Below are 27,264 nucleotides of genomic sequence, written 5' to 3'. Positions count from 1 at the left end.
AGTCAGGGAGAAGCCTGTCTCCCCTCTGGGTTACTCCACACAAAGGTCCCAAGCAGGCTGCCTGGGTCCCAAGGCTCCCCAGCTCTGTTCCCCAGAAACTGGGCTAGTCTGGGAGATATCTGAGTGACAGAACTGCCTCTCCCTCTGGAGCCTTGGAGGGATAAGGATTTATTACTCTGTCAGGCTCACAGGGCAGGGCCCTCCTTAAATCAAGCTGAGCTCTCCTTGGAGGTTTCTCAATCCCTGTGCAAACAGGCTCCTGGCAGGGTGTGCTACCCTGTTGCCAGACGTGCCTAGACATACCTAATTCTACTTAGATTGAGCTGAGATCCTTCTATACAGGTTGGGAAGGTAGATTTGGGCCAGGGCAAGGAAGGCCTCCAACACAATCAAACAAGTTTTAACCTAATATTCTAGGCAAGGAATCACGAAGTGTATTTGAGCTGGGGAGAGATTTAGATCAAAAATTGTTGAGAGCTCAGCGCATTGCCATCTTGGGGCACATGTTCTTGCTCTCCCTCTAGCTGAAATATTGCCTCACTAGAGAGGCCCCATCAGGGTCCTCTCCATTGCCACACCTTGTTTTGTTCCAGCAGAGTATTTCTCACTCCCTGAAATCACAGCTATTTTCTTCTTTCTTCTCCCATTCCATGAGGGCAGAGAGATATCTATCTTAGTCAATGCTATACTCCCAGGGTCTGGCTCATAGAAGACATTTAATAAATACGTGTTGAATTTGTTGAATGAGCCAATGAATTTGGCTCAGTGAATGAATTTAGATGAGGAAGCCCGGAGAGGTCAAGGGACTTAGTTAGCTGCTGACTGCTCATACGTCATCACTGGCAAAGCTGGGACTAGAACCAGGCTCTCTAACTAAATCTGCTGCATCCAGGTGAGGAGCCTGGTCTGGGAGCCGCGTTGGTGGCAGTGAGATGTGAAGGGATGGGAAGGGGATCTCTGGGAAGGTCTGGTGACATACTGGCCAGAGCTGAGGTGAGGGAGAAGAGACAAGATCTAGGAAGGAAAAATTAAAATGTATTGGGTGTCTACTTTGTGCCAGGCAACTCTGTGCCAGGTGTGGTACCTATGTGGTACCTGTGCTATAGGTATTATTATTCCCATTTTTATGAGCTAAGGAAATGGAGGCACAAAAGTTTAAATAAATTACTCTCTTTTACCCATTTATCAAGTTCCTGACTCCTAAGCCTGACCTCTCCCCACCCTCCACACAGCCTCTTTGAACAGAGGATTAAGAGTCTTCCTTTAAGATGCCACTGTGCTTGGGGTCCACAGTCAGTTGGAAGAAGGCAACAAGAGTTAAGTATTTACTCAGGGCAGGTGTGGGGAGCAGGGCACAGGCCCTCACCTTGCTTCAGGGGAGCAACTGAAGGACAAGAGGCCGGAGCTTCTTCCAATAAAGGGAGAGCAGTTAGAGGTGGGAAGAGTGGAGAGAGAGGAAGTTCACCCAGAGGGTGTTCTGCTTCCAGGCTCTGTAGAGGGGCAGCGCAGGGCCGTCAGACAGGGCCAAGCAGAAGGCAGTGGAACCAGAGGTGACACAGATCACTGTCTCCTTTTCTGGATTCCAATCTAGGGAGAAGCAGCAGGGTGGGGGTGGGGTAGGACGAGATGGGCTGAGTCCAGTCCAGACTAGGTGTAGGGCAGCCCTCTCCCCTCCCTGTGGAGAGGGAGAGGCCTCTTCCTTCCCTTTGGGGCTCTCCTGGCCTGTTGCTACTGCACTCACACAAACATGCGATGGCCCAGTAGCCCTGATGCTCCAGGGCAGGCTTATTTTAAAAGTCTGCTGCCCTTTGTCCCCATCGGTACACTTGTGCCTGTCAGACCACCGCTCTGGGTTTGGAAAATAAAGGTCACTGAGGCCCAGGATGCAGACTCTGCCCTCCACAGAGCCAAGTTCTGTTCAGGCCACAGGGCTGCATAAGGTATTCTTTGTGCTGGGGACGTCTCCAGGGTAGGGTGTCGGAGGCAGCCCCCCAGCCCCAGGATGGTCCCTGACCACCTGACCACTGACGCCCAGCGGCGGGCTGTGGGTTGAAGGAACCCTCACAGGTTGTCACGAACCAGACCCTCACCCCCATGCTAAAGCCTCCCCTCACGACATAAACTCCAACTGCCTAAAAAGGGCTTTCATAAACTACGCAGAGTCTGAAAACTCGGCGCTCCCCCGCCGCTCTAGCCCTGGGGGCTCCAGGAGGATCTGGGCTGCCTGCCAGCCCCGCTGTCCCCAGACTCCGGGGTGGGGGGGGCGGTGCTGTTACCCTCTCCTTCCGGCTCGGTGTCCAGCCCGGAGTTTCCTCAGGCCCCGGCTCCCACCCTGCTCTCCCTCAGCCCCTTCCTCCTAGGGAAGGAGTGGCACGTCCCCGTCTCCAGGGAGGCCTGGGAGGGCCGGGTGGGGGCGAGGGACCAGGAGACAGGCCGAGGCCCTGAACCAACCCCCTCTCCCCCAGCCTAATGGCCCTCCTTCCCCTTCCTCTCTTTCCACTGGGGAATGGGGAACGTGGAAGGAAATTAACTTTGACCCCTGGATTCTGGCGCTGGGCCTAACTCTTGGGTGGAAGGCAGAGGTTTCCAGGACCCTCCCCGCCCCTCCCCCGCCCGTCTCCCCCTCCTCCGCCCTCCGCGCCCCTTCTAGCTACCCCGCGGAAGGAGAACGTTCATCCTGGAGGGGCCGGCGGGGTGGTGAAGGGGGGGCTGGGGGCGGAGGGAGGGGCGGCGGGAGCCCGACCGGTCCCACCCCCAGCTGCAGCCCCTGGCAGGAAGAGATTGCCGCGGAGCCGCGGCCGAGAGGGACGAATCTCGGGAGGGCGGGCGCCGGCGCCGTGGCGGGTGGGTCAGCGAGCCGGGAGGAGGGGGCCGGGGCGGGGGGCGCCGTGGGGGGCAGGGGGCGTGGCCGAGGCTCCCCGAGCCCGGGCTGGGGCGCCTCCCGCTGCGGACCCCGGTGACACTGCCGGCTCCCTCCCTCCAGGGGCGGGCGGGGCAGCCATGCTCCTGTCCGGGGGCGACCCTCCGGCGCAGGAATGGGTTATGGTGCAGACGAAATCCAAGCCCCGTGTGCAGCGGCAGCGGCTCCAAGTGCAGCGCATCTTCAGGGTCAAGCTGAGCGCCTTCCAGAGCCGCCCGGACAGCCCCTACTTCTGGCTGCAGCTCGAGGGGCCCAGGGAGAACATGGGCAAAGCCAAGGTAAACAGCTTCTCCCCGCCACCCCGTCCTTTCCAGCCAGACCCCCCTCCCCCGCGCCCAGCCCGTTGGAGACAGGGGTCCCCAGAGGTCCCCCGACCTGGACTCGGCAGTATGGCGGGCAGGTACTGGGCCGTCCTCCCGCCTTTCCAGATCTGCAGCCTAGGTTCCTTCCCTCTGGTTCCTTCTTTCTTTTCTGCCCCACTCCTTTCTTGCGTGTCACTTCTGTCCCTCAAGTGCGCTGAGAGAGGCTCCGCGGCGTGTGTCCCCCCATGAGCCTTTCCTGGCCAGGGCCCCAGCATCCACAGCCCCTCTCCTCCCTCTGGGGAGCAACCTAAGGTCCCGTATTTCTATGGCCTCTGCAACACACCTCTTTGTTCTTCACCAAGACTCTGGAAAGCCCAGGTCTTTCTGTTTCCTTTTAAGTCTCCTTAAATCCTGGGCTGCCCCTTGGAGCCTCTCAGTGTGCTGGGACTGGAGAGGCCCTTAGAGACGCTTCTGGCGCAACGCTGGCACTTTACAGATGAGGAATTGGAGACTGAAGAGGGTAAGGGGCCTGCCTGAGGGCCCAGGGTCAGGTAGGTGGGAGTGGCAGGAGCTGGGATCACAACCCAGGGCTCTGGGCTCCCAGCCCCACACTCGATGCCCTAGGCAGCCTCTTGCAGGGCTCAGGGGTGGGAGTGCAGCTGCTCTCAAAGGCACCAGCCCTTGGGGATGGGTGGCAATCTGGGAGGAGTGCTGTGGGCTTTCAGATGAAAGGGGCTGCTGTGTGGGCTGGACGCTGGACCGGCCAGGTCACAGGGCGCCTCTCTTGCTTTCTTCCTGGCTCCCCTCACAGGCTGTTCCTCCACTTGGGCCTCTCGGGTTCCCTCTGACCCTGAGTCATGGCCAAGATCTCCCTCTTCCACCAGATTCTCTTATCTTATCTTTTCCTGGTAGGAATGCTACAGCGTCTCTCTGCCCCAGACCGTGGCTCTCCATGAACATCCCCCCCGCCCGCCCCAACACACACCCCTTCCTCAGCTGGGTCTATACCAATATCCTAATTGGTCAAGGCCATGGATGGGGGAGGCCCAGAATATGCTAGCCAGTGGGTGGGCAGGCTGGCTGGAAAGTTCCTCCCTCAGCCCCTCTGTGAAGCTGCTGCGTCAGCAGTTTTACCAATCCTGACAGAGGTGCTGGGGGAGGGGAGGGGTGCCTGCCCGGAGAACAGATGTGCAGGAGCCCCTGAGCTTAAGACTTTTCAGTAACTGGAATAAAGTGGGTTAACAGGAGGAGGCTTTGGGGTTGTTTTGGGTTCTTAAAATCTTTTTGTTAATTTGAAATACAACAGCTCACCCTTCCATGGGACTGGCGCTTTCTCAGGTGCCCGGCTCCCCTGTTCTCTGCTTAACTCCTGGCTCAGCTTCTCCAGGCCTGTCTAAGTCTGCTCCCATTGCAACCTCAGGGTTCCTGGGCCACTGCTCCCTCCCTCACACCCCAGGCTCTGCTAAAGAAACCAGTGGCTCCTTCAATTCCCACCACCCTGCCGCCTCATTCCTCTTTGTCTTTCCCTGGGGAAAGGCACTTTTAAGATGGAAACATAACTTGGCGGGGGAGGTTCTGGGTAACTCCCTCCCTATTGCACAGAATAAGCAGAAAGGAGATGGTTGGAGGTTTGCAGCAGGAGGGCAGAGAAGGTGGGGAAGATAAGGCTTTGTCCTGGGAGTCAGGAGATCTGGACTCAATTTGCTGCCACCAAGTTATGGCTGGGACAGAGGGGTGTGGTGGAAAGAGTTTGAGGTTGGGGTTTGCTACCTTCTAACTGAGTGACCTGGCTGAAATCATTTACCCTCCCTTGAGCCTATTTCCTCACCTATAAAACAATATAATAACACCCACTTCATAGAGGGGTTGTGAGAGTCAGAGGAAATAATGCACACTTAAGGACTTTTGCAAAATGTGAAAAGCTACAGTATACAGATGTCAGTTATTGTTGTTAACTAGCTGTACAACTTTGAACGAGTCCTTTTCTCTCTCTGAGTCTTCATCTCCTTGTTTGTAAAGTGAGAAGCTCGAATTTAATACTCTCTAAGGTCCAGCGATCTGACATGGGAAAATTTCCCAAATGTAAGGATGTCTCGTGGTTTCCATGTGGAGAGGTGCCGTGGCTGGCCCCAACTCCAGCTGTAGGGACCAGAATCATGCGCTTTGATGATGGTACGCTCTCCGCAGGCCACCTGGCAGAGAGGACCCAGTGAGCCTGGAGGTTGCAGGATGGAGGAGGGGGTGGGGATGGGGTGGCTTGTTTGTGAGGGGAGGAGGGGTCAAGAAGGATCCAGGATCATCTGGAGAAGGGCCTGGGTGTGTTTCTGTATTATATGTGGCTGGTTTTCCAGGAAAATCGCTGTAGAACTCAAGAGTGCCTTTAAATTGTTTTCTTGTGGTGAGATTTAAAAAATAGTAAAGGCACTGCCGGAAATCATATTCCCAGGCAGCAAAAACAAACGCTGGGGAGGCCTGGCCTCTGTGAGGTGAAATCAGTGAGTGGAAAGGAGGGTTTAATAATGATCAGAGTTGTCCTTGTTCAGCCCTTGGCAGGATGTGAGGAAGGGTTGGGCGCAGAGGAGAGGTGACAAGTTCACTTCTTCCCATTGGAGACAATGGAGGGAGATGGAGGGAGGTGATGGGGAGCCAGAGACTGCTTTGGGGAGCTGTGGGACAGGGTGTGGTGCGCTGACTTTTGGCTTGGCTCTGAGATGGAAGTTAATCTGTCCCTGTTCCACACGAATTGTGAGTGGTGCCATGGAAGCTGGTAGTGGTCAGGAGTGTGCTGGAGCTGGCTCCTCCTGACCCATTGTTAAAATTTCAGAAAGTTTGCAAGCCAGTGGGGTCCCATTGGTAGTTTGAAATCAGCCATGGTGGGAGTAGTTACACCTCAGAGATTGGCAAATGCTACAAATGAGGGCTATCCGCGCCCCTCCCTGCCCCATTTTTAAACACTTACAAGCACACCTAATTGTTTTGTGGCCACCTAATCCTTCTTCTTTTTTTAAACTTAATTTTTCTTTCATCAAAGTAATACCAATTAGAAAGTCCAATAATTTTTTAAAAGCTCACAGTGGAACACAGTGATTTCCTGCCTTGTCCCTCCCAGCTCCCTCTTCAGTGCCCTCCCTTGTGGCCAATATTTGTTCTGGCATTTACACATCTCCGCATTCCTAAAAAAATATGTAGATACCGTTATCTTTTGATTCATCAATTTTAGATACTTTTTACTTCCTATTATTGTAGGGGAGGATTTAGCTCCCTGACATTGCCATCTTCTTTTTTCCCAATATAGTTACATTTCAATTTTCTGTTACGTCTATATTTAGTATTTGCATTATTATATCCATGCAAATGGCATTCACATCTAAGCATTGAAGTATACCACGATTATGGTTTCTTTCTTACTTTTTGATTTCACTGAGGTTAAGAACTTCTTGTTTTCCAATTTGCTTGTTTTTCTTTGTACTATTGCTAATTCTTACAACTTCCAATAGTCTCTCAGTGCAATTTTCTACAAGGTCAGTCCATCGGTTCAAAGTGTTCTTTCAGTTACGAATTTTTCCTTAGAGACATCCCACCTTCTGTCTAGTCAGTCGCTTTCCAGGCCTGCACGGCTGTCATCCTGAGACCTCGGTTTACTGTCATCCTTGGCATCCCTTTGCCTTTTGCTCTTTGTTAAATGCCTTGTTTCCTGGACCATGTGTCTTTCTCTCTCCGGGGTTGGTGGAGCACTTCGTCAAGTTGGAAAGGTGGTGCAGTGCTGAAGAGCATGCTGCTAACTGCTCTCAATGTGCGTGGCTCTGGAGTCAGACTCGCCAATCTGAACTAGTTGTCCTCTATGTCTGATGACAGTTGTCATTCTGGAACAGTGCCTGGCACAGAGTAGCTGCTCAATAATGGTTTGCTGAGCGGATGAATAAATCCTGAGATTTCTCTTCACTATCATACTAGAGATTATCTTTGCTTTTTTCCTATGTTGGATCTCCTTTCTTGGTTTCCTTTCTTGATTTGCACAGTAGCTTCCTGAGAAGGGTTTTAGAGGAGGTAACATGTTGGGGTTGCATAGCTACATTGTGTATCTGAAGGTCACTTAATTGATAATTTGGCTGGTATTGAATTGTAAGTGGAAAGTTATTTTCCTTTAGAAATGTAAAACCATTTCTCTGTTGACCTCTTGTTGATAAGTCTGAAGCTGTTCTGATCCCTGGTCCTTTGGATGTGAAGTTTTTTCTCTCTGGAAGTTTGTGGTTTCCTTCAATGTCCTGAGGTTTCCCCGGGAGACCCCTTCGTGTGGGTCTGTCTTCGTCATCGTTGGTTCTGTTGTTGTACTTGGGGGCCCCTGCCATCTGGACACACAGTTTCTTCAGATCGAGGATGGTTTCTGGAGCTATTTCTCCCCTGTGTTTTCTCTGTGCTCTTTTTCTGGAACTCGCCTGTTCAGACACTGGGCTTTCTGGACTAGTCTACTTTTCTTATTTTTTCCCCTATTTTCCACCTCTGACTTTTTGCTCTGCTTTCTGGAGATTTCCTCAACTTTATCTTCCAACTCTTTTCTTGAGTCTTTCATTTCTGCTATCATTTTTTTTTGTGTGTGTGTGTGAGGAAGATCAGCCCTGAGCTAACATCCATGCTAATCCTTCTCTTTTTGCTGAGGAAGACCGGCTGTGAGCTAACATCTATTGCCAATCCTCCTCCTTTTTTTCGCCAAAGCCCCAGTAGATAGTTGTATGTCATAGTTGCATATCCTTCTAGTTGCTGCATGTGGGACATGGCCTCAGCATGGCCGGACGAGCGGTGCGTCGGTGCGCGCCCAGATCTGAACCCGGGCCGCCAGCAGTGGAGCGTGTGCACTTAACCACTAAGTCATGGGGCCGGCCCCTGCTATCATTTTTTTAATGTCTAAAAATCTTTTATGTCCTCTCTGAATTCTCTGTTTAAAATTGTATCCTATTCTTATTTGATTTGTACAGTATTCTGTGTTCTCTCTCTGAGGACAGTAATGAGAGTAAGTTTCCTGACGTTTTCTCCTTCCTGCTAGTTTCTCTTCCTTCAAGTTGCTTTTTCTTCTGTGTGTTTTCTGTATGTTTGAAGTTTTCCTCATATGTGAAGTAATCCTCACATGATTAAGAGTGAAGGACAAAAGGCCGATTGGGAGCTGAGGCTGAGGCTTGTTGTAGAGAGATTTAGGCGCTGTCTGTTAGGGAGTCCGTTTGGTGATCTTCAGGTCTTTGCCCTTGGGCTGGCCAGATTTCCAGAACGTATTCTTCTTTTCTCCATCCTGGGTTAGGATCTGGCTCCTGAATCTCTGAATGGGAAGAACGGTTTCTCTGCACTTAGCTCACTGTACACATCATTTGGCCCCCTCTCTTCCTCCATGTTTTTTTTGTGGTACCCACACCCTCAAGCATGCTGATCAACCTCTAATCCTAGGACCTTGCTTTCCACTCTCTGGAGAAAAATCCTCCAGTGGCTGGGGAGGTACTTGCCCAGCCCGTGTGTAGGGGGGTAGTCAGGCTCCCGGATCTAATTGCTCCTCAAACAACTTTACCTCAGTCTGCCTTTTTTTTTTTAATGTTCCCCTTCACTCCCAATTCCAGAGATTTTTGGTGCTGCCATTTTCTGAGCCTTTTGAGTATTCTGCAGTGTAATTTGGGGAGGTTCTGGAAAGCAGAAAATGAATAACTGACTTATGAGAAAGGAGAATCCTATGTCAGGTGTTTAATAAAGCACCATGATCAAGTATAGAGCGGTATCAAACTCTTTGGTATTATCTTTTTTATTTAACTTACAAGTTGACAAAGGATCTGCGGGACTTTGGGCAGTATATTTTTACAAATACACCACTCTTTCTGTGCTTATTTTGTTCCTGCCTCTTTTCTACTTTTTCTTCTCTTGGAGGAAAAAGGCCTGGGTGGGCTTTAAGCAGGAAAATTGCTCCAGGTATTTTCTGGATGTAAATGCCTATTGTTTCCTTATTTTTTTTTGCTCTAAGTTATAGACAGCATCATGGCTAAGACCCCAGACTATGAAATCAGAATGCCTGAGTTTCCCAGCTTACTGTCTGTGTGACCTTGACATGTGTCCTTCCCTGCTTCCCTAAAGTGGGGATGGGAGTAATTTCCTTATAGAGCTAAGAGAGGAATAAATGAGATAATGGTGTGTAAAGAGCCTGGCACAGAGTAAGTATTCAATAAATATTAGTTCAGATTTATTATTTTGAAAATTATCTCAGTTCCTATACATCTTTTAGTTAAAAAATATTGAACAGTTAGTGGAACAGTAAATAATTTAAGCTCTTTGCACAAAAAGAAAAAAACACCCATTATCTTCTTCCCCAGCACATCTCTTCATTTTTGCATCTTGTTTTCATGTCATTAGAGAATGGGGGGTGCATGGGATGGGTGCATTTGTTAAGGCCTATGGGAGTTCTCCTGCCTGGTCAGATTCATTGTTGCTGTGCAGTGGGACCAGCTGAGGTTCCAGGTGGGAGGGTTGTCTTGGGATGTCCATCACGTTTGGAGCTGGTGTTGGACTAATTGAAAAAGGGTTAGACCTGGGCCTAAGTGTCTGGGTATATTTCAGGCCCTTTGGGGAAGGGGTTGGAGGTCTATGGCCTGGGCCAGGTGGAAGAGGTAAGCATAAACATAGGCCTGAGCAGGGCAGGATGGCCTGGCTACTGGGCAGAGGGGCTGGAGTGGTCTTCAGGATGGCTGCTGGAGACCCAAAGTGGAGCGTTTGTTCCTTAATGAAACTGTCAGAGGAAAGCAGGAAGAGGGATGACTGCCATCAGCATGGGGATGTGGAGACATGAGGGCAAATGCAATCAACCTGGGTTGGCTGATTAAGAAGGCGTGCTCCCTTGGAGCTCATGGGGTCATGCTGGTGGAATTCAGCCATATAGTGGGGGGACCCAGCCTCTCCCATGCCAACTACTGCTAAAGACGGAGTGTGTGAGCCCTGTGAACATGAGTACTTGGTCTACCCAGAGAGCCAGAGGCCTTCCTTCTGGTTCAGCCATTGTGTGTATCTGCAGGATTCCCCTGGATGCTGGCCCAGTGACTTATCTCCTCCTCTGTCCCATCTGGCCAACAGAGTTACCATGGTTACGGGTACAGGTTGTGCCAGAGACCTTCTGGAGGGGGATTAAGCCAGAATCCCACAGGATTACCCTGTAGAACTGTGCAGTCAGCCTGAGGAGGTGGAAAGAGCTCTGGTTTCAGAGTCAGACAGATGTGGGTTGTGTCCTGGCCCAGTCACCTTCTAGCTGTGTGTCCTTGGGCAAGATGCATAGCCCTTCTGAGCCTGCAGAAAGGGAGTAGGCTGTGCCAGGCACCCGGTTAAGTTCTTCCTTTGTATTAACTCATTGAAGCTTCGTAAGAGCCTAATGAGGCAGGAACTGTTATTATCCCATTTTACAGATGAGGAAATGTGGGCACAGGGAGGATAAATAACTTGCCCCAGGTCGCATAAGTTCCTGGCACAGGGAGGGTACTCAGTAGTGTGCAGTCTCCCTCCTCCGAGCTATTTCACAATTCTAGAATGCCAAAGTAGGACTGGACCTTAGGAGCGTCTCGTTTAACCTGCCATTTTACAGGTGAAGAGACTGAGGCCCTGAGATGATAAATTTCCCACCATCACTGTAACCTATGAGGTCAGGTTGGAACTAGAACCAGGTCCCTTGACTCCAAGCCCATTGCTCCTCCTTCCCTGCAGGCTTCCCCATCTGTCAGAGAGTTCCCTGGAAAGAAATGTGTGTGTGAGGGGGCAGGACCAGGGAGCGAGGGCCTGGCCAGGGGCGTCATTTGGTTTCTGGTTGGAGGGGAGGGCACATGCTTGGTGAGGGGCGGGCCTTCTGGGTGGGCGATTGTGAGCCAGTGGCAGGTCCATAAAGGGCTGACTTCCTTTGTGCTCTCCTCTCTGTGGCTTCAGGAGTATCTGAAAGGTCTGTGCAGCCCCGAGCTGTGGAAGGAGGTTCGCTACCCGCCGGCCCTGCACTGTGCCTTCCTTGGGGCCCAGGGCCTCTTCCTCGACTGCCTCTGCTGGAGCACTCTGGCCTACCTGGTGCCTGGCCCCCCTGGCTCCCTAATGGTGGGTGGGCTGACCGAGTCTTTCATCATGACCCAGAACTGGCTGGAGGAGCTGGTGGGGCGGCTGCGCTGGGGCCCTGCCCCTCTGCTCACTCCCCGGGGGATCTGGGAGGCCGAGGTGACCCGGGCCTTTGGGGCCCTGGTCTGGATCCGTGGTGACCAGTATGCAGGGGACCTGCTGCAGCTGCCCCCAGCGGTCCAGGAGCTGCTGCTCAGCCTGGTGCGGGATGCTGCGGGCAAGGAGGACATCATCGAGTGGCTCAGCCGCATTGGCACCTCCGACTCCCGCTCCGACCCGGAGGTCCTGATCTGCCCTCCCCACCAGCAGAAGGAAGGCCCGGCCATGGTGTCCGTGGGAGATGGTCCTGGGCCCCTCCTGGAGATAGGGACCTTCCAGAGTGGGAGCTCAGAAAATTCAAAGAGATTAACCAGCCTAGGAGCCGCCAGGTCCCTAGTCTCGGGCACCCCAAGTCAGAACACACAGCAGGAGACAGCAAACCAGCCGGTACGGTAAGTTCTGGAGAATCAGTCTGGCTTCTCTGCCCCTCCCCCTGCTCCCCAACCCCAAGGAAATAGCAGTTTGGGACCTAACTGGCTTTCCCACTTTCTGACTAACTTGGGCTTCCTCCAGGGTCGGTTCCAACAACCACGGTGGTACGGACAGCGCTCGTGAGGAAGGGCCAGTGCAAGCCACCAGCAGCCAGGACTCTGCGAACCACACACAAGCCTTGTCACAGCAGAAGCAGGTCCAGAGGGTGGAAGACAAACTCCCCCTCCAGCCTCCAGTGTCGGCCCTGAGTGTGTGCCCGCCCTGGAAGGCCTGGGCCCCGGGGCCAGCCTTTGGGCCCTTTTGGCCAGGGGCTATTGCTGCAACCTTCTGGAGGATCAATGAACTGCATTCTCTCCACCTGGCCTGGCTCCTGTCCCAGGCGTGCCTCAGTTTCCCCTTCTGGCAGAGGCCACTGGGCCCTATTCAGTTCAAGCTGCCAGGGCAGAATCCATTGCCCTTAAATCTGGAGTGGAAGCAGAAGGAGCTGGTTCCTTTGCCCAGTGTGGAAAGCCCGGATTGTAGACCCGATGGGGGGCCAGGAGGAGAGGCAGCCCTACACAATTGCCCGAGGCCAGAGACCCCCAAAAAAGTCATGAGTTTACTGGTGGTGTCAGGGAGCTCGGGTGTAAAGGACAAGGCGAGCCCAGGACTTCCACAGATAGGGCCACCTTTGACCTTGACACCCCAACTCCAAGCTGGAAGTGAGCTGGGGGATCAAAGAAGTGTGCAGTGCGATTGTAAGGGGCCAGAAGAGGGGCCCTTTCCAGCGTCCCCTGCAGGGCAAGGGGTGCCTCCAGCTCAAGAGAGGCCCTTGGCTCACGGGGGGCTGACAGCTCAGTCAGTCCCTGATGCTCAAACAGTGCCTGAAACTCTCACAGTGCCCATGACTGCAGCAGTGCCCATGGCTCAGCCCTCACTTGTGAACCAAGAGCTGCCTGCAGCCCCCACAGTGCCTACAGCTCAGATGGTGCCAGCCATCCACGCAGAACCTGCAGCCCGCAAAGTGCCTTCGGCTCCAACAAAGCTGGCAGCTCAAGTGGTGCCCACAGCTCCACAGGCAGCCGTGGCCCAGCCGGTGTCGGCAGCTCAAATGGTGCCTGCAACTCCCAAAACCCCCATGGTTCGGAAAATGCCTGCGGCGAAAATGTCACTTGCAGGTCCCAAAACACCCAAGGCTCACACGGGGCCTGCAGCTAAAACAGGGTCTACAGCCCCCAAAGCACCTGTGGCCCCCAAAGCCCCCAGGGCGCCCCAAACGCCTGCAGCTCAGAAGGCACTCACAGATCCAGGGCCAACCTCAGATGCAGCCAAACTCCGGAGTGAGTGCCAGCCTTCATCAAGGGGCAGTGCTTCCTTCCCAAAGGGCCAGGGGGAGGCCAGAAGGCAGGGTCCCGAGTCCAGCAGCACTGTGGCCCCCAGTAGTAAGCACCAACCTCAGGTGGACAGATTCCTGGGGACTTGGGAGGGGGCCCCGAGGCAGCCGGCTCGCCACCCACAGGTGAACAACACGGTGACCAGCTTCCAGAGGTACCACGAGGCCCTGAATACGCCCTTCGAGCTGAACCTGTCGGGGGAGCCCGGGGACCAGGGATTGCGGCGAGTGGTCATTGACGGCAGCAGCGTGGCCATGGTGTGAGTAGCCATGGGCAAGGTGTGGGCTGGGGATGCGGGGGAGCTGGGCCAGGGGCGGGACAGAGTGGGGCGTCCTTGCTTGACCTCTGGATATGGCTGATACGGGGTTCCAATGGGGAAAAGATGGGAGGGAGTGGTGCATATTGAGCAGCTACTATATGCTAGGCAGCGAGCATGGAGTGGTCATAGCAGCCCTGAAAAGGTAGGTGTCTGTTCCCCCTCTTTGACAGAAGCAGAAACAGACTCAGAGAAGTGAGGAATCTTACCCAAGGCCCCAGAGCCACTGAGGGGCCCAGCTGGCCTTTGGGTTCAGACCTGTCCCCTGCCAAGGCCCACGCCCTCCCCACTGCAGCCTGCCTCACAGAGCATGGCGCCTGGCAACCCCAGGCCAGCTTTCAAATGTTTGGCTGGAACCTTGAGGACCAGCACAGATCTCTTCCATGAAGCTTTTCCTGGCCGCGCCCACCCTTAGAGATTGCCCTCCCTGCTCGGCACCTACTGCTGTATATGTGTGAGCGGAAACATATGCAAGACCGCTAATTTGCCACATGGCAGAGCAGTTGTCTGTGCTGAGCACACGCCCAGCACACAGTAGGTGGTCAGCGAATATTTCCTCCAGCTCTGAACTGAACTCTGAGCGTAGAGGTTGCTTTCTTCCTCCTCTTGCCCTGGAGGCCCCTACACACACACACACGCACACACACACACACACACAAACACACACGCACAGTAGGTGAGTGCACCCAGTAGGTGCTCACAGAATGTTAGATGATGGAAGGAGGGGAGGGCATTGTTGAGGACATTGTTAGTGCCTGTGGTGCTGATGCTGGTGCCCTGGCATTGCCCACTGTGCTGCCCTGAGCTGGCTCTGGGGGAGGCAGGGCCATTCCTCGGGCAGGAAGTTGCCCCCTCACTTCCCACTACCCCTTCAGGCACGGCCTCCAGCACTTCTTCTCCTGCCGTGGCATTGCCATGGCAGTGCAGTATTTCTGGAACCGGGGACACCGAGAGGTCACTGTGTTTGTACCCACCTGGCAGCTGAAGAAAAACCGGAGAGTGAGAGGTGAGCTGTCCCCTGCCCCCCAGCCCCTCCAGTGTCACTTTTCCTGCCTCTCTGTCCCCACCATGGCCTTTCCACTCAGCCCTTCCTCTGACATCTCTGTCTTCTGCCTCTTACCTCCAGAAAGCCACTTTCTGACGAAGCTACACTCCCTCAAGATGCTTTCAATCACCCCCTCCCAACTCGAGAACGGCAAGAAGATCGCCACCTACGATTATAGGTGTGCCAGTCCTCAGGGCGCCTTTCTGTGGGGCCAGAGGCTAGGACGGCTGGTGGGTCAGGGGGAATCCTGCCTCATCTGCCTGGGAGATGGAGGCAAACGTGTGAGAGGGGGTCGTGTCAGAGGATGGCGTGGTACATGGGCATCTGTAGACAGAGGGAGGGACAGGGCGAAGAGAGGGCTCCAGGATCGGCTCTACCCAGGGCCAAGGGGTGTTCCTGACTTTGGGCCTGCAGCTCCATTCCCTTAGTTCACAGGCTTTCTTCCTCATGCCCTGCGGGCCGAGACCCACTGCTTGGGATAAGACTAGCCCAGATGGGACTCGCCTGGGTGACTCCTGGTGCTTCAAGGGAGCTGCTTCCCCCAGCAGTGGATTTTGGGTGCCAGTTGGGGTTGAAGTTCATGTCTGCTTCAGTCTTCTCCTTCCTCAGCCCTGGGAGGAGGGACATGTGTGGTTGTATGTGGCTGGAGCCCTGGCTGGGCTCTGAAAATGGAGTTAGATTGGCCCCATCTCCTAGCTAAACCCCGAATGTCTCCCTACTTGTCAATTCTAAGCACCCACTCCCCAACTTGGTTGCAGGACCAGTGTGCATGGCAGAGGGGTGGGGAGTGCACGGGAAGCCTGTGATGCTGCCCCTTGGGGCAAGGAAGGCCCTGCCGGTAGTCCTGGGCTGGAGTTGATGCCCGGCACACACAGGTCTTGGCTTCACTTAGGCCCCTCCCATGCCGGGCAGGGAGAAGTTCTGTTCATCCCCACTTTTCCCAAGACCTGCACCCACTCAGCTTTCAGGCCTGGGAAGGGCTGGGCAGGGCAGCTCAGACATCCCTCATCAAGGGCTAGCCCCCTGGGTAAGGTCTTTAAGTGCCTTTAAATTGGGGCCTGTATTTGAGGGAAGATGGCTTTTCTGCAGAAGGGCCCTCTGTCGGGCACTTGTGGAATAGCATGCTTGGGGCCCCCGCTGGTAGTCTTCAGGGACTACAGAGAATTAGGTAGCCTTGGCTTTCTTTCCTGGTCACAACCCTCTTTCGAGGAGAAGTGATCCTTGGAAAATAGATGTTTTATTCAAGTCTGTGTTTTTATATGAGTTTTATCTGTGTATACATACATACATACATATATGTATGTATGCGTGTCTTGGCTTGTACATGAATGTTTTGTGTTGGTGAAGAATAATAATGGAAAATTTGTGTGTATTGTGTGGCAGGAAACGAGTTAGACTCCTCAATGTATTGTCTCATTCAGTTTGATCGTCACAGCAATATAGGGTTGGTGTTTTATGTCCACTTTACAGACGTGGGAACTGAAGCAGTACAAATGCACGTGTGGAGGTAGACACGTGCGTGTGTGTCTGTGCATGTGATATGAATGCGTATGTGCAAATAGGGGTCTGTGTTTGCATATACAGTTGGGGGGGGTGTGCATCCAAGTTCACCCTCCCAGGGGCTAGTGGTGTTTCCAGATGTCCTCATAGACAAGGGGATAGGCTCCCTGACTACCAAGGGCAGATTTTTGTCCAACACACCTCAATGTGAAGCTGCAAGTTCACTTTCTCAGAGGACCTGGGGAGTGAGGGGCTGGTTACTGGGTCGTTAGCAACTCCCTTTCCCTGCAGGTTCATGGTAAAGCTGGCAGAGGAGACAGATGGCATCATCGTCACCAATGAGCAGCTCCACATCCTGATGAATAATTCCAAGAAACTGATGGTCAAAGATCGGTGAGGTGGCTCTCAGGGGCTAGGGCTGTTCCTTCCCCTTGGATGTCAGGAGCTCCTGGGGCAGGGAGAGGGGCCTTGGAGCAGCGTTCACCAGCCCCTGCCGGGGGGAGATGTGGGTCTCAGCCCCCATGGGGATGGCCAGGTGGCAACGGGGTGTGCCTGGGTCAAGGGCTCCTCTGTGACCATGCCTCCTCTCTCCCGGGTCCAGCTTGCTGCCCTTCACCTTTGCGGGGAATCTCTTCATGGTGCCCGATGACCCCCTGGGCCGTGATGGCCCCACCCTGGATGAGTTTCTGAAAAAGCCAAACAGGTAATGGGCCGGGCCTCCCCTGCCTCCCCGCCCCTCCTAGGACTGACCAGAAACGTCCCCTTAGTGCTAGCCAACACTTGTCTGGTGCTTAATAATGAGCAGAGTGAGTTGACTTTTTCGGGTCTTCATACTTCTACCGCATATTCATGCATCCATAAACCACTCCTAGCATGGCTTTGCAGTTTACAGTTTTGCACGCATGCTTTAATACTATATGTATCCTTCCACAACGGGCGTTTGTACTCAACGTTCTACCGTATTTTCCAGATGTGCACCATGTTAATTCACTTCCATGGCTTTGTGGTATTCCCTTACATGAGGACCCAGCAGATTTATCGGATATCTTGTGGAGGCAGTTGGCAGTTCCCAAGTTATGTCAGTGGTGCCAGTGCTGCAGGGAGTAGCCCTGTTCTCGTTTCGTTGTGTACAGCTGTGTCTAGAGTATACACCAAGTAGGATTTTCCCACATTTCTTATCCCCTGTGGTCCTCACTTGAGTGACACATACGTGACCGCTGTCCTCATCTTACAGATGAGGACTCTGAGACCTGAGTACTTTCCCAAGGTCACTGTGCTGGAGCTGCCACAACTAGTTTGCAGTTTCTCAGATCCTCTGGCCTCTGCCCGCTCTGAGCCACCTTGCTGCCCACCTCCCAGTTCCCTGGGCCCAGAAGGGGACTGTGGTGGACCTTCTGGGCAGGGCACTGCTTCCCTGGCCAGGTGCCCCAGTCCCATTTGCCCGGTTTGGAGTGATGTGGACGAGGCTTGTCTGCTGTGTCCTCCTAAGTCCCTTGTCAGGTCTCTTGACCCCCCTGGCTTGCTCGTCCTGAGGTCAGGTCGGAAGTGCTGGTCATCTAACTCTTATCAAACCATTGGTTTAAAACTGGTTGGAAATGTCACTTGGTCAAAGAGGTTTTGATGGATGAACCTTCAAAGCACAGAGGAATCTGTAATATTGAGGCCCCGCACGTGCCGGAAGTAGAGGAGGTATCTGAGGGCAGGCTTCTGACTGAGGCCCTGCCACATTGGAGCCTGGCACTTGGCCCAGCCTCAGGGATACTTAGCGGTGGGGTGAGGCTCTGTGGGGTTTCCACACGTGTGGTTTTCCCCTTGGATGACCTCTTGGGGTGGGCCGTCCTCCTCCGTCCTCCAGCAGCCCCTCAGCCCCTCTGCTCTGCTCTTTTGATGTAGGTTGGACACCGACATTGGCAACTTCCTGAAAGTGTGGAAGACTCTTCCTCCCAGCTCAGCCAGCATCTCTGAGCTGAGTGACGATGCTGACCCTGGACCCCCGGAAAGTCCGCAGACTGTGGAAGAAGTCAAGGAGGAGAAGGAGGAGAGGCAGGACGAGGAGCAGAGGGAGGGGCAGGGGATGCACCAGCCCGCCGAGGAAGATGACCTGGACTCTTCGCTGGCGTCGGTGTTCAGGGCTGAGTGCCCCTCCCTTTCAGAGGAAATCCTCCGCTGCCTCAGCCTCCATGACCCCTCCGACGGGGCCCTGGACATTGATCTCCTGCCGGCTGTGGCTTCTCCCCACCTGGGTGTCCCTTGGGATGGGAAGGCTCCCTGCCAGCAGGTTCTTGCCCACCTGGCCCAGCTGACCATCCCCAGCAACTTCACTGCCCTCTCCTTCTTCGTGGGGTTCATGGACTCCCACCGGGATGTCATCCCCGACTACGAAGCCCTGGTGGGCCCCCTGCACAGCCTCCTCAAGCAGAAGCCGGACTGGCAGTGGGACCGGGAGCACGAGAAGGCCTTCCTGGCCCTGAAGCGAGCCCTGGTGTCTGCCCTCTGCCTGATGGTCCCCAACCCCCAGCTGCCCTTTCACCTGGAGGTGACGGTGAGCCACGTGGCCCTGACGGCCACTGTCTATCAGGAGCACTCAGGAAGGAAGCACCCCATAGCCTATACCTCCAAACCCCTCCTCCCGGACGAGGACAGCGAGGGCCCCCAGTCGGGGGGAGACAGCCCCTATGCGGTGGCCTGGGCCCTCAAGCATTTTTCCCGCTGCATTGGAGACAGCCCGGTGGTCCTGGACCTGTCCTATGCCTCCCGGGCCACTGTGGACCCCGAGGCCCGGGAAGACCGCAGGGTTTCCAAAGCATGGTTGATCCGCTGGTCCCTCTTGGTCCAGGACAAAGGCAAGCGGGCCCTGGAACTGACGCTTCTCCAGGGCCTGCTGGGCGGGAACCGGCTGCTGACGCCCGCATCCTCAATGCCTCGTTTCTTCCAGGTTCTGCCGCCTTTTTCCGACCTGTCCACTTTTGTCTGTATCCACATGTCAGGCTATTGCTTTTACCGTGAGGATGAGTGGTGTGCTGGCTTTGGTCTCTATGTCCTGTCTCCCACCAGCGCCCCCGTCTCCCTTTCCTTCTCTTGCTCCCCTTACACCCCAACCTATGCCCACCTGGCTGCCGTGGCCTGTGGCTTGGAGCGCTTTGGCCAATCCCACCTCCCTGTGGTTTTCCTCACGCATTGCAACTGGATCTTCAGCCTCCTCTGGGAGCTCCTGCCCCTCTGGAGGGCTCGGGGCTTCCTCTCCTCCGACGGGGCTCCGCTACCTCACCCAAGCCTGCTCTCCTACATCATATCCCTCACCTCTGGCCTCTCGTCCCTTCCCTTTATCTACCGAACCTCCTACCGTGGCTCCCTGTTTGCTGTGACAGTGGACACTCTGGCCAAACAGGGTGCGCAGGGAGGCGGGCAGTGGTGGAATTTGCCAAAGGATGTGCCAGCCCCGGTCGTGTCTCCCCATGCCATGGGCAAGAGGCCCGACTTGCTGGCGTTACAACTGAGCGACAGCACCCTGGCCGATGTCATTGCCAAGCTGCAGGCCGGGCAGAAGTTGTCTAGCTCCTCACCCTTCAGTTCTGCCTTTAACTCACTCAGCCTCGACAAGGAGAGCGGCCTGCTGCTGTTCAAGGGAGATAAGAAGCCCAGGGTCTGGGTGGTCCCGAGGCAACTCCGGAGGGATCTGATTTTCTCTGTGCATGACCTCCCCATGGGGGCCCACCAGAGGCCTGAGGAGACCTACAAGAAGTTGCGGTTGCTGGGGTGGTGGCCGGGGATGCAGGAGCATGTGAGAGATTACTGCAGGAGCTGCTTGTTCTGCATCCCCCGGAACCTCATAGGCAGTGAGTTGAAGGTTATTGAGTCCCTGTGGCCCCTCAGGTCAACCGCCCCCTGGTCAAACCTGCAGATCGAGGTGGTGGGCCCGGTCACCATAAGTGAGGAGGGCCACAAGCATGTGCTGATTGTGGCCGACCCCAACACCAGGTGGGTGGAGGCGTTCCCGCTGAAGCCCTACACACACACGGCGGTGGCCCAGCTGCTGCTCCAGCACGTGTTTGCGAGGTGGGGTGTTCCTGTGAGGCTGGAGGCCGCCCAGGGCCCCCAGTTTGCCCGCCATGTCCTGGTGAGCTGTGGGCTGGCCCTGGGGGCCCAGGTGGCCTCCCTGAGCAGGGACCTCCAGTTCCCGTGCCTGACGAGCTCAGGGGCCTACTGGGAATTCAAGAGGGCCCTCAAGGAGTTCATCTTCCTGCATGGCAAGAAGTGGGCGGCTTCCCTGCCCTTGCTGCACCTGGCCTTCAGGGCCTCCTCCAGCCAGGCCACGCCGGTCCAGATCCTGACAGGGGCCGAGGTGAGGCTGACCGAGCCCCTGTGGTGGGAAATGAGCAGCGCAAACATCGAAGGGCTCAAGATGGACGTCTTCCTGCTGCAGCTGATGCGGGAGCTCCTGGAGCTCCATTGCAGGGTGGCTGACAAGGCGAGCGAAAAGGCCGAGAACAGGCGTTTCAGGCGGGAGAGCCAGGAGAAGGAGTGGAACGTGGGCGACCAGGTCCTCCTGCTGTCCCTCCCCAGGAACGGCAGCAGCGCCAAATGGGTGGGCCCCTTCTATATCGGGGACCGGCTGAGCCTGTCTCTCTACAGGGTCTGGGGCTTCCCGACCCCGGAGAAACTTGGGTGCATCTATCCCAGCAGTCTGATGAAGGCCTTTGCCAAGAGTGGCACTCCCCTGTCCTTCAAGGTCTTGGAGCAGTGAGCTGGAGCAGTGGGGGAGCCCTGGCCCCTGGGTTCTGAGCTGATGCTGCCAGGCCTCCCCCTGCCCCAGCAGTGTTCTTACAGCCCCCTGGGGGCCTCCGTCGTGCCTTTTGTAGAGAAGTTACTTCATAAAGCTTTGCTGAGTTGCCTTGAACTGGGCACCAGCGTCTGTATGGACACATCCCCCGTTTGGGGTATTGGGAGAATCTGCCAAGGGCTGTCTGATGTGGTTCTCTGGCAGTTTTACCCTGAGGGGTAGAAAGTCCCCTTACTAAGGTAGGCCAGGCTCAATGTCTTTCCCCAAGGATGCCCTTAGCCCTGTCACACATGTGCAGGTATACATGCACATGTCACTCCTGGCTATCTTAAGCATGAAACAGTGTGGCTCTGGACCTCAGAATCAGAACCATGTTTGCCTCTCAAACACAAACCTCAGATATAGACTCCTCCCCCGACCTGTTCAACCGGGCACCCTTCGCCCTTGGAGTTGTCACAGCTGACAAATCCATGCGGGCTGTGGAGAGGCAGCCTGTTCCCAGTCTCGTGGTCAGCTCTCTCAGGCCAGACTAGGCCCGCCCAGCTGTCAAGGGAGGGCTGGCAGTCCTGGGCCTCAAGGCTCGGAGCTGGGGTGGGAGGACGGCCAGCCATGTAGGTGTGAAAGGACAAGGGGGAGACTGAGTCAGCCTACCTCATTTGACTCCAGCCAATGGAGACAGCCCCCTGACCCATGCTTTGATGGTGTCAACCCCACAGGAATCAAGGATCTTGATGCCAAGTGTGGCATCTCTAACTGAAAAGCTGCTTCAACTAGGCCAAGGGGCCCAGGCCTCTGTTTCAAGGGGGCGGGTTTCTGAAATGAGCAGTCTGGCACTCAAAGAGGTGCTGGCTCTACCTCTCAGCCCCACCCCAGAGCCCACAGCCCTCTCCTCCTCCCGCCTCCACTGTACCCTGCATCCCCAGACCCTACATAGTGTGTGACTGCTTTGATTGGATCTCGCCCCATTCCCTGGACCTGACTTCTGTAGAGCAAAACCCGGGATCCCTCAGAGCCACTCTGCAATGATTGCTCTTGTAGCAAGAGGGAGTTTCTTCTAGGTGTGCGTGCTTCCACTCACTCCTCTGAACTGGAGTAAAGGCCAGCACCACATCACTCTGGCTGGGCCCCTTAGTTTTATTTCTCCAAAGCTGAGCTGGTCTCCTGGCCTAGCTCAGGTTGCCAAATCACTTGGCATTGCTAGAACCAGAGGAGAATCTGCCATCGAGTCCAATTTGTTTGTTTTATAGTCAAGGAAAGAGGCCCAGAGAGGCAAAGTGACTTGCCCAAAGTCACACAGCTAGTTCGTGGCTGAGCTGGGGCCAGGATTAAGCTTCCTGACTCTCAGTTCACCATAGACCGGGTTCTGGAGACAGGTTCAAGCGAGAGAATCCCTCAAAATCCTATACTCATATTCCTTCCAACTCCCCATCTCCCAAGTCTAGTAGACAATCTACTTAGATGTTGCCCTTAAACCATTTCCTGCTGCTAATTTTGTCCGGGAAAGAATGATTGGGTGACAGCTGAGAAATTGAAAGGTGAGCCGTGGGATTTTTAGCAGATCCTTCTTTCCCTCTCCTCCTCTCCCTCCTCTGCCTCTCCTCTTCCCCTTCCTCCCTCTAATGGTACATCCAGCCTCCTTCTCCCTCCCCAGTGCTGTACCCCTTCCCCCTGTTAACCACATTTATCATCTTATACCCTTTTATGTGACTTTTTTTCATTTGATTTGTCAATAAACGGATCAAAATGGAGCCAATGTCCAGTTATTTTTAGCTTCAGACTCAATTATGGGGGTGAGGAGGGTGGGGGGCAGTCATGGGGTATGGTGGCTGCGTGTTTCCCAGGTGGACATGCAGATTTGAAGGCCTGGATAGTACCTTTTCAAGTTCATCTGACCCAAGGCCCATTTGACAGGTGAGGAGACCAGCGCCCAGGTGGTGACATGCTCAAGGCCCCACGGCTGGATCTTGGCAGGGCTGGGAGGAGAGCCCAGGCTGTGGGCTTCCACGCTGGTGCTCTTTCCAGTTCATGTCTTGGAAGTGGGCAGGATGGGAATGAAGATGAATGAAGGCTGGAGTAAGAGAATGGCATCAGTGCTGAACCAGGTTCATTGATTGGAAACACGATAGAACTGGGTTTGGAACTGACTATATCTGCCACCTATGTGGCCTGTTTCCTGAGCCTTGGTTTCCCCATCTATCAAATGCAGAGAAACAATTCCTATGTTATGGGTGATGCAATGATGATATGGAATAATCTGGGTGAAGAGGCTCCTGTAGTGCCGGGTGTGGAGTAAGCATCTGTCACTGTTATGGACTGCACGTTTGTGTCCTCCCAAATCTATATGTTGAAACCCTAACTCCTGGTGGGATGGTGTTAGGAGGTGGGGCCCTTGGGAGGTAATTAGGTTTAGATGAAGTCATGAGGGTGGAGTCCCTGTGATGGGACTAGTGCCCTTATAAGAGGAAGAAACTAGAGCTCTTGCCACCAAGTGAGGATACAATGGCCAACTGCAAGTGAGGAAGCAGGCTCTCACCAGACACTGGATCTGCCGGCACCCTGATCTTGAATGGCCAGCCTCCAGAACTGTGAGAAATAAATTTCTGTTGTTTAAGCCACCCATCTATGGTGTTTTTGTTATAGTGGCCCGAACTGATGAAGACAATCACATGCTAGCTAACATTTCTCTTCTTCCTGCCCCTGGCACTCTTGCTGTCATCACTCCTCGTGCTCAGAGACCTTCCCAACCCTGGCCAAGCTTCCCAACTTTGGGCCTCTGCTTCTTGCTGCCTCTCTTACCCGCTCAAACCTCTGTTCAGCACTGGCAGGGACATGGAGTGGCAGGAAGGAACCATCTTTCCTGAGAAGTCCCCCCTCACGTGCACACTGTCCCTCATTATTTATGGAGCATATACTGTATGCCAGGCCCTGACCTGACTAGGTGTGGGGTGGATAGCAGGTAACATAAGTGACATATTCTCTGCTCCTTTGGAGTCCGAAGTCAGGTGAGGGAGACAATGCAACGAGCAAATACAGTACAGGGCGGTAAGTAAGGGAAAGAGCAGGGCATAGGAGCCCACAGCGCAGGCGCCTGGGTCTCAGCTCAAACATAATTCAGAGAGTCTTGGTCTTCCCTGACCCCCTTCACAAAAGCAACGCTCATACTCTTGGTGTAGGTCAGCCAGTGAAAGGTTCAGAACTCCTAAGTGGAAGACTGATCAGAAAGATGGCTCAGCACAATCTCCTTATTTTCTACTCAAAATCTTTAAGCCATAATCAGATTTTCCCCACACTGGCTTCTGAGCCCTCTGATGGTGAGATTTCTCTTCTTTGCTGTTGAACAATTACAGGGTCTGAGCAGAGATCCTAGGTTCCCCCTATTCTTGGAGGAGTGAATGAGAAAGGTTTGTTCACAGGTGAGCACCGTGGGCACCACAGACTACTAATTACCGATTCTCTCGTTTTTCCCCTCTCATTTGGGGCACTGGCAGGTGAGCTTCCTCAAGTCTCTAACAGAGAAATCAGAAAGTCACCAGTGTGCGGACAGTCCCATGACTTAAGATAAAGAAGGTTCCTCACTGTATCTCATTCCTATGTTAAAACTTATGGAAACCATCCAGTGAGATTGGGAGCCCCACGCCTTGCTCCACCATGTTTTCCTAGCAACCATTTACTATGTCCTCGTGTTTATGGGGAAAAGTGAACCCACCTGAAAGAAAGAAGCACTGTTAACAGGTAAATGGCCACAAATAAAAGGAAACAAAAATCCTACCTGCATTTTTAAGATTGTCCCAGAATCCTTGTGACGCGCACCAGTTTTGACTTGTTGACTAATTCACACGGTAACAATAACTTACACATAGTAAGTACTTGCTCTGTGCCAGGCACTGTTCTAAGTGCTGTCCAGCCCTGTGGGGTAGAAACAATTAATTTCCCCACTTTATGTGGGGGGATTAACTTGCCCAAGGTCACATGCGGCTACTAGGCGAGCGGCCCCTGTGCACACCATCTTAACCACTCTGCTCACTGCCTCCCATACAAGTGTATTCACTTTGTTGCTGGTGTTACTTTCCCTCCCTAATCTATGGCCTCTCCATCTTTTATTAATGTGTTATATAGTGTCAGTCGAGACTTCTCCATTTCAGTTTGGTCCAGATTAAGATGATTTACAAACTAAAACAGGTGGAGATTTACCTCAGTTGGGTCCAGTAATGATTCTCTTGGCCCTGAGAAGTTTTGACTCGAATGCCATGCCCTCTTTCTCTGAGATGTGATGAGAAAACAACTATTTTGAGTTGCTGCCTAGGCATTTTACAGTATACCCTGCTCACACCCAGAGTCTGGATGTTTAGATAAGGACCTGACTTGGGATTTTCCCGCCGCAAGTTCCTGCTTTGCTTTTCCTGGGGCACCTTTTAAAACAACCACTTACAGCTGAGCCCGTGAAAAGTTAGTGACCTCCGCCCCAACCACCTTATAAGTCACAGGTGCTTGCTCCCCTGCTCTCCATCTCCTGCTCAGTGGTGACCTGGGGTGGAGGACTGCCTCCCCCAGCTCAGTGCCCACTCCGCCCCATTTCTGGGATTTATAGGTAATAAATCTTGTGACTTTACTTCCTTTGTGTGGGAGTACTGAAACTGCACCTTGATCAAAATGACCCCGGGGTTTTCACTTCCCCAAAGTGGGAGCTCGGATGCTGAGGGAGCTCCCTGCTCACCCTGTGTGGGTAGCTTGTGCGTCTTTATCCAGCAGATCAGAATCTGCATATTCTTAATTAAATACACCAGCTGTGGGCCCCTCAACACACGAAGGGTATCATTTTCCCTCAGCTAATAAATGGTGCTGGTGTCAAATGTTTCCACATTCTTGCAGATGGTAAAAAATGAAGCAGGGGAGACTGTAGCAGCTGGATTGCAAAGGATTTCAAAAACCATGCTGAGAAATATGGATTCATTCTGAGACTCCCTCCCTCTCCCAGGATCCCCTAGAAGATCCTGTGAGGTTCATTTAGATAGATCACTATGGCAACCCCAGTGTAGAGAATGGACTGAGAAAGCCAAACTGGAGGCCAAGGGGCCAGCTAGGAAGCTTTCCTAGAACTGTAGCTGAGAGACTGGTAGTTTGAGCCAGGGTGGATGCAGAACAAGGGACGGAACTGGTGGATGTGAGTGTTGGGTGTGGGGGTTATGGGAGAGGGACGAATCGAGGATAACGGCCCATGTTTGGTTAGGGCAACAGGGAGGTTCCATTTACAGACACAGAGAACAAGGGAAGAAGGACAGATTTAAGGAGGAAAGACTGTAATTTTAGCAGGTGGGATATCCAACGTATGAGTCTGAGATTTAGGAGGGAGATCCTGGATCGAGATAAAAAATGTGGAAGTTGTCAGCCCATGGATGGAAATTCATGCTTTTGAGAGTGTCAGGACAGAAGGAATCCTAGGGCATAACTTTGAGAAAAACCAACATCTAAGAGATGGGCAGAGGTAGAGGAGCCTGAAAAAGAAACTGGGGTCTGGGTGGAGAGGTGGAGGGAAAGCCCAGAGAGTGCAGTGAGAGAAGTAGGGGCAGAGAATGCTTCGAGAAGGAGGGTGTGGCCAACAAGGTCAAATGTTAGGGAGACATGAGTAACAGAAGGACTAGGCAGGGTCCGTTGACTTTAGTGACACAAAAGGTGTGAGTGACCAGCTGAGGGTAGTTTAGGTGGAGCAGTGGAGGCCAGAGTTAACTTAAGAGGTGAGCAAGTGGTGAGCAGAGGTATTTGGCTCTAAAGAGGAGGAGAGGTGACGCTAACTAGCTGTGTGGGCACGTAGAACTGGGGATAACTATATACCCACAGCTATTTCCTGGAGAGATGTGAGTCTATTTAACTGCTGAAGTGAAGGAGGAGGTACAGAGGGAGAAGCTGAACATAGAGGAGAGAGGGGAGGAAAGGAAAAGAGTATGCTTCGAGGAAATGGGATCCAAGACTGGTGGACGAAGATAGCTGCCTTGACAGAAGAAAGGACACGTCTTCTCCTGACCCAGATAGGAAGAAGCAGAGATGAGAAGCAAGGTGAGTTTATACATGTGGTGTTGGGAATGTTCCTGCCTGGTGTCCTGCTTTTTCAGGGAAGCAGAAAGTAAGGTGTCTTTTGCTCACAGTGGGGGCAGAGTTGGTGGGGTAAAAGGTTTAAGGAGAAAACAGAAGGCTTCAGTTGGAGTTTGGGGAGAACGAGGAAAGAAGTTGGCAAAGGAAACCACAGAGGAATCGCTTGGAGGATTGAGAACCAGGGGTCGCTGGAGACCATGGATCTAGATTCACAGCGAATCCTTCAGCTGGTGGGACTTTTCTCTGTAGTAATCAGCTGCCAGGGTGTGGGCGTAGGGAGGAGGGACAGTTGGATTCTATT

The 27,264-nt window shown here is 53.6% G+C and overlaps 1 protein-coding gene across 1 annotated transcript; it reads left to right on the top strand.

The window, feature by feature from the left end:
* The first annotated feature begins 2,906 nt into the window (after nucleotides 1-2,906).
* Nucleotides 2,907-22,624, top strand: NYNRIN (NYN domain and retroviral integrase containing). The gene is made up of 8 exons (XM_058540825.1): nucleotides 2,907-3,198; nucleotides 11,155-11,822; nucleotides 11,944-13,494; nucleotides 14,427-14,557; nucleotides 14,678-14,774; nucleotides 16,388-16,489; nucleotides 16,698-16,799; nucleotides 17,990-22,624. The coding sequence occupies exons 1-8, from the start codon at nucleotides 3,001-3,003 to the stop codon at nucleotides 20,838-20,840; spliced, it is 5,700 nt and encodes a 1,899-aa protein (XP_058396808.1). The 5' UTR covers nucleotides 2,907-3,000; the 3' UTR covers nucleotides 20,841-22,624.
* Nucleotides 22,625-27,264: the final 4,640 nt, after the last annotated feature.

The sequence above is a fragment of the Diceros bicornis genome, chromosome 5 (assembly GCF_020826845.1).
Source record: "Diceros bicornis minor isolate mBicDic1 chromosome 5, mDicBic1.mat.cur, whole genome shotgun sequence".
NCBI lineage: Eukaryota > Metazoa > Chordata > Mammalia > Perissodactyla > Rhinocerotidae > Diceros > Diceros bicornis.
The sequence above is the reverse complement of the archived record's forward strand: the minus strand, read 5'-3'. Positions and strand labels throughout refer to the sequence as shown.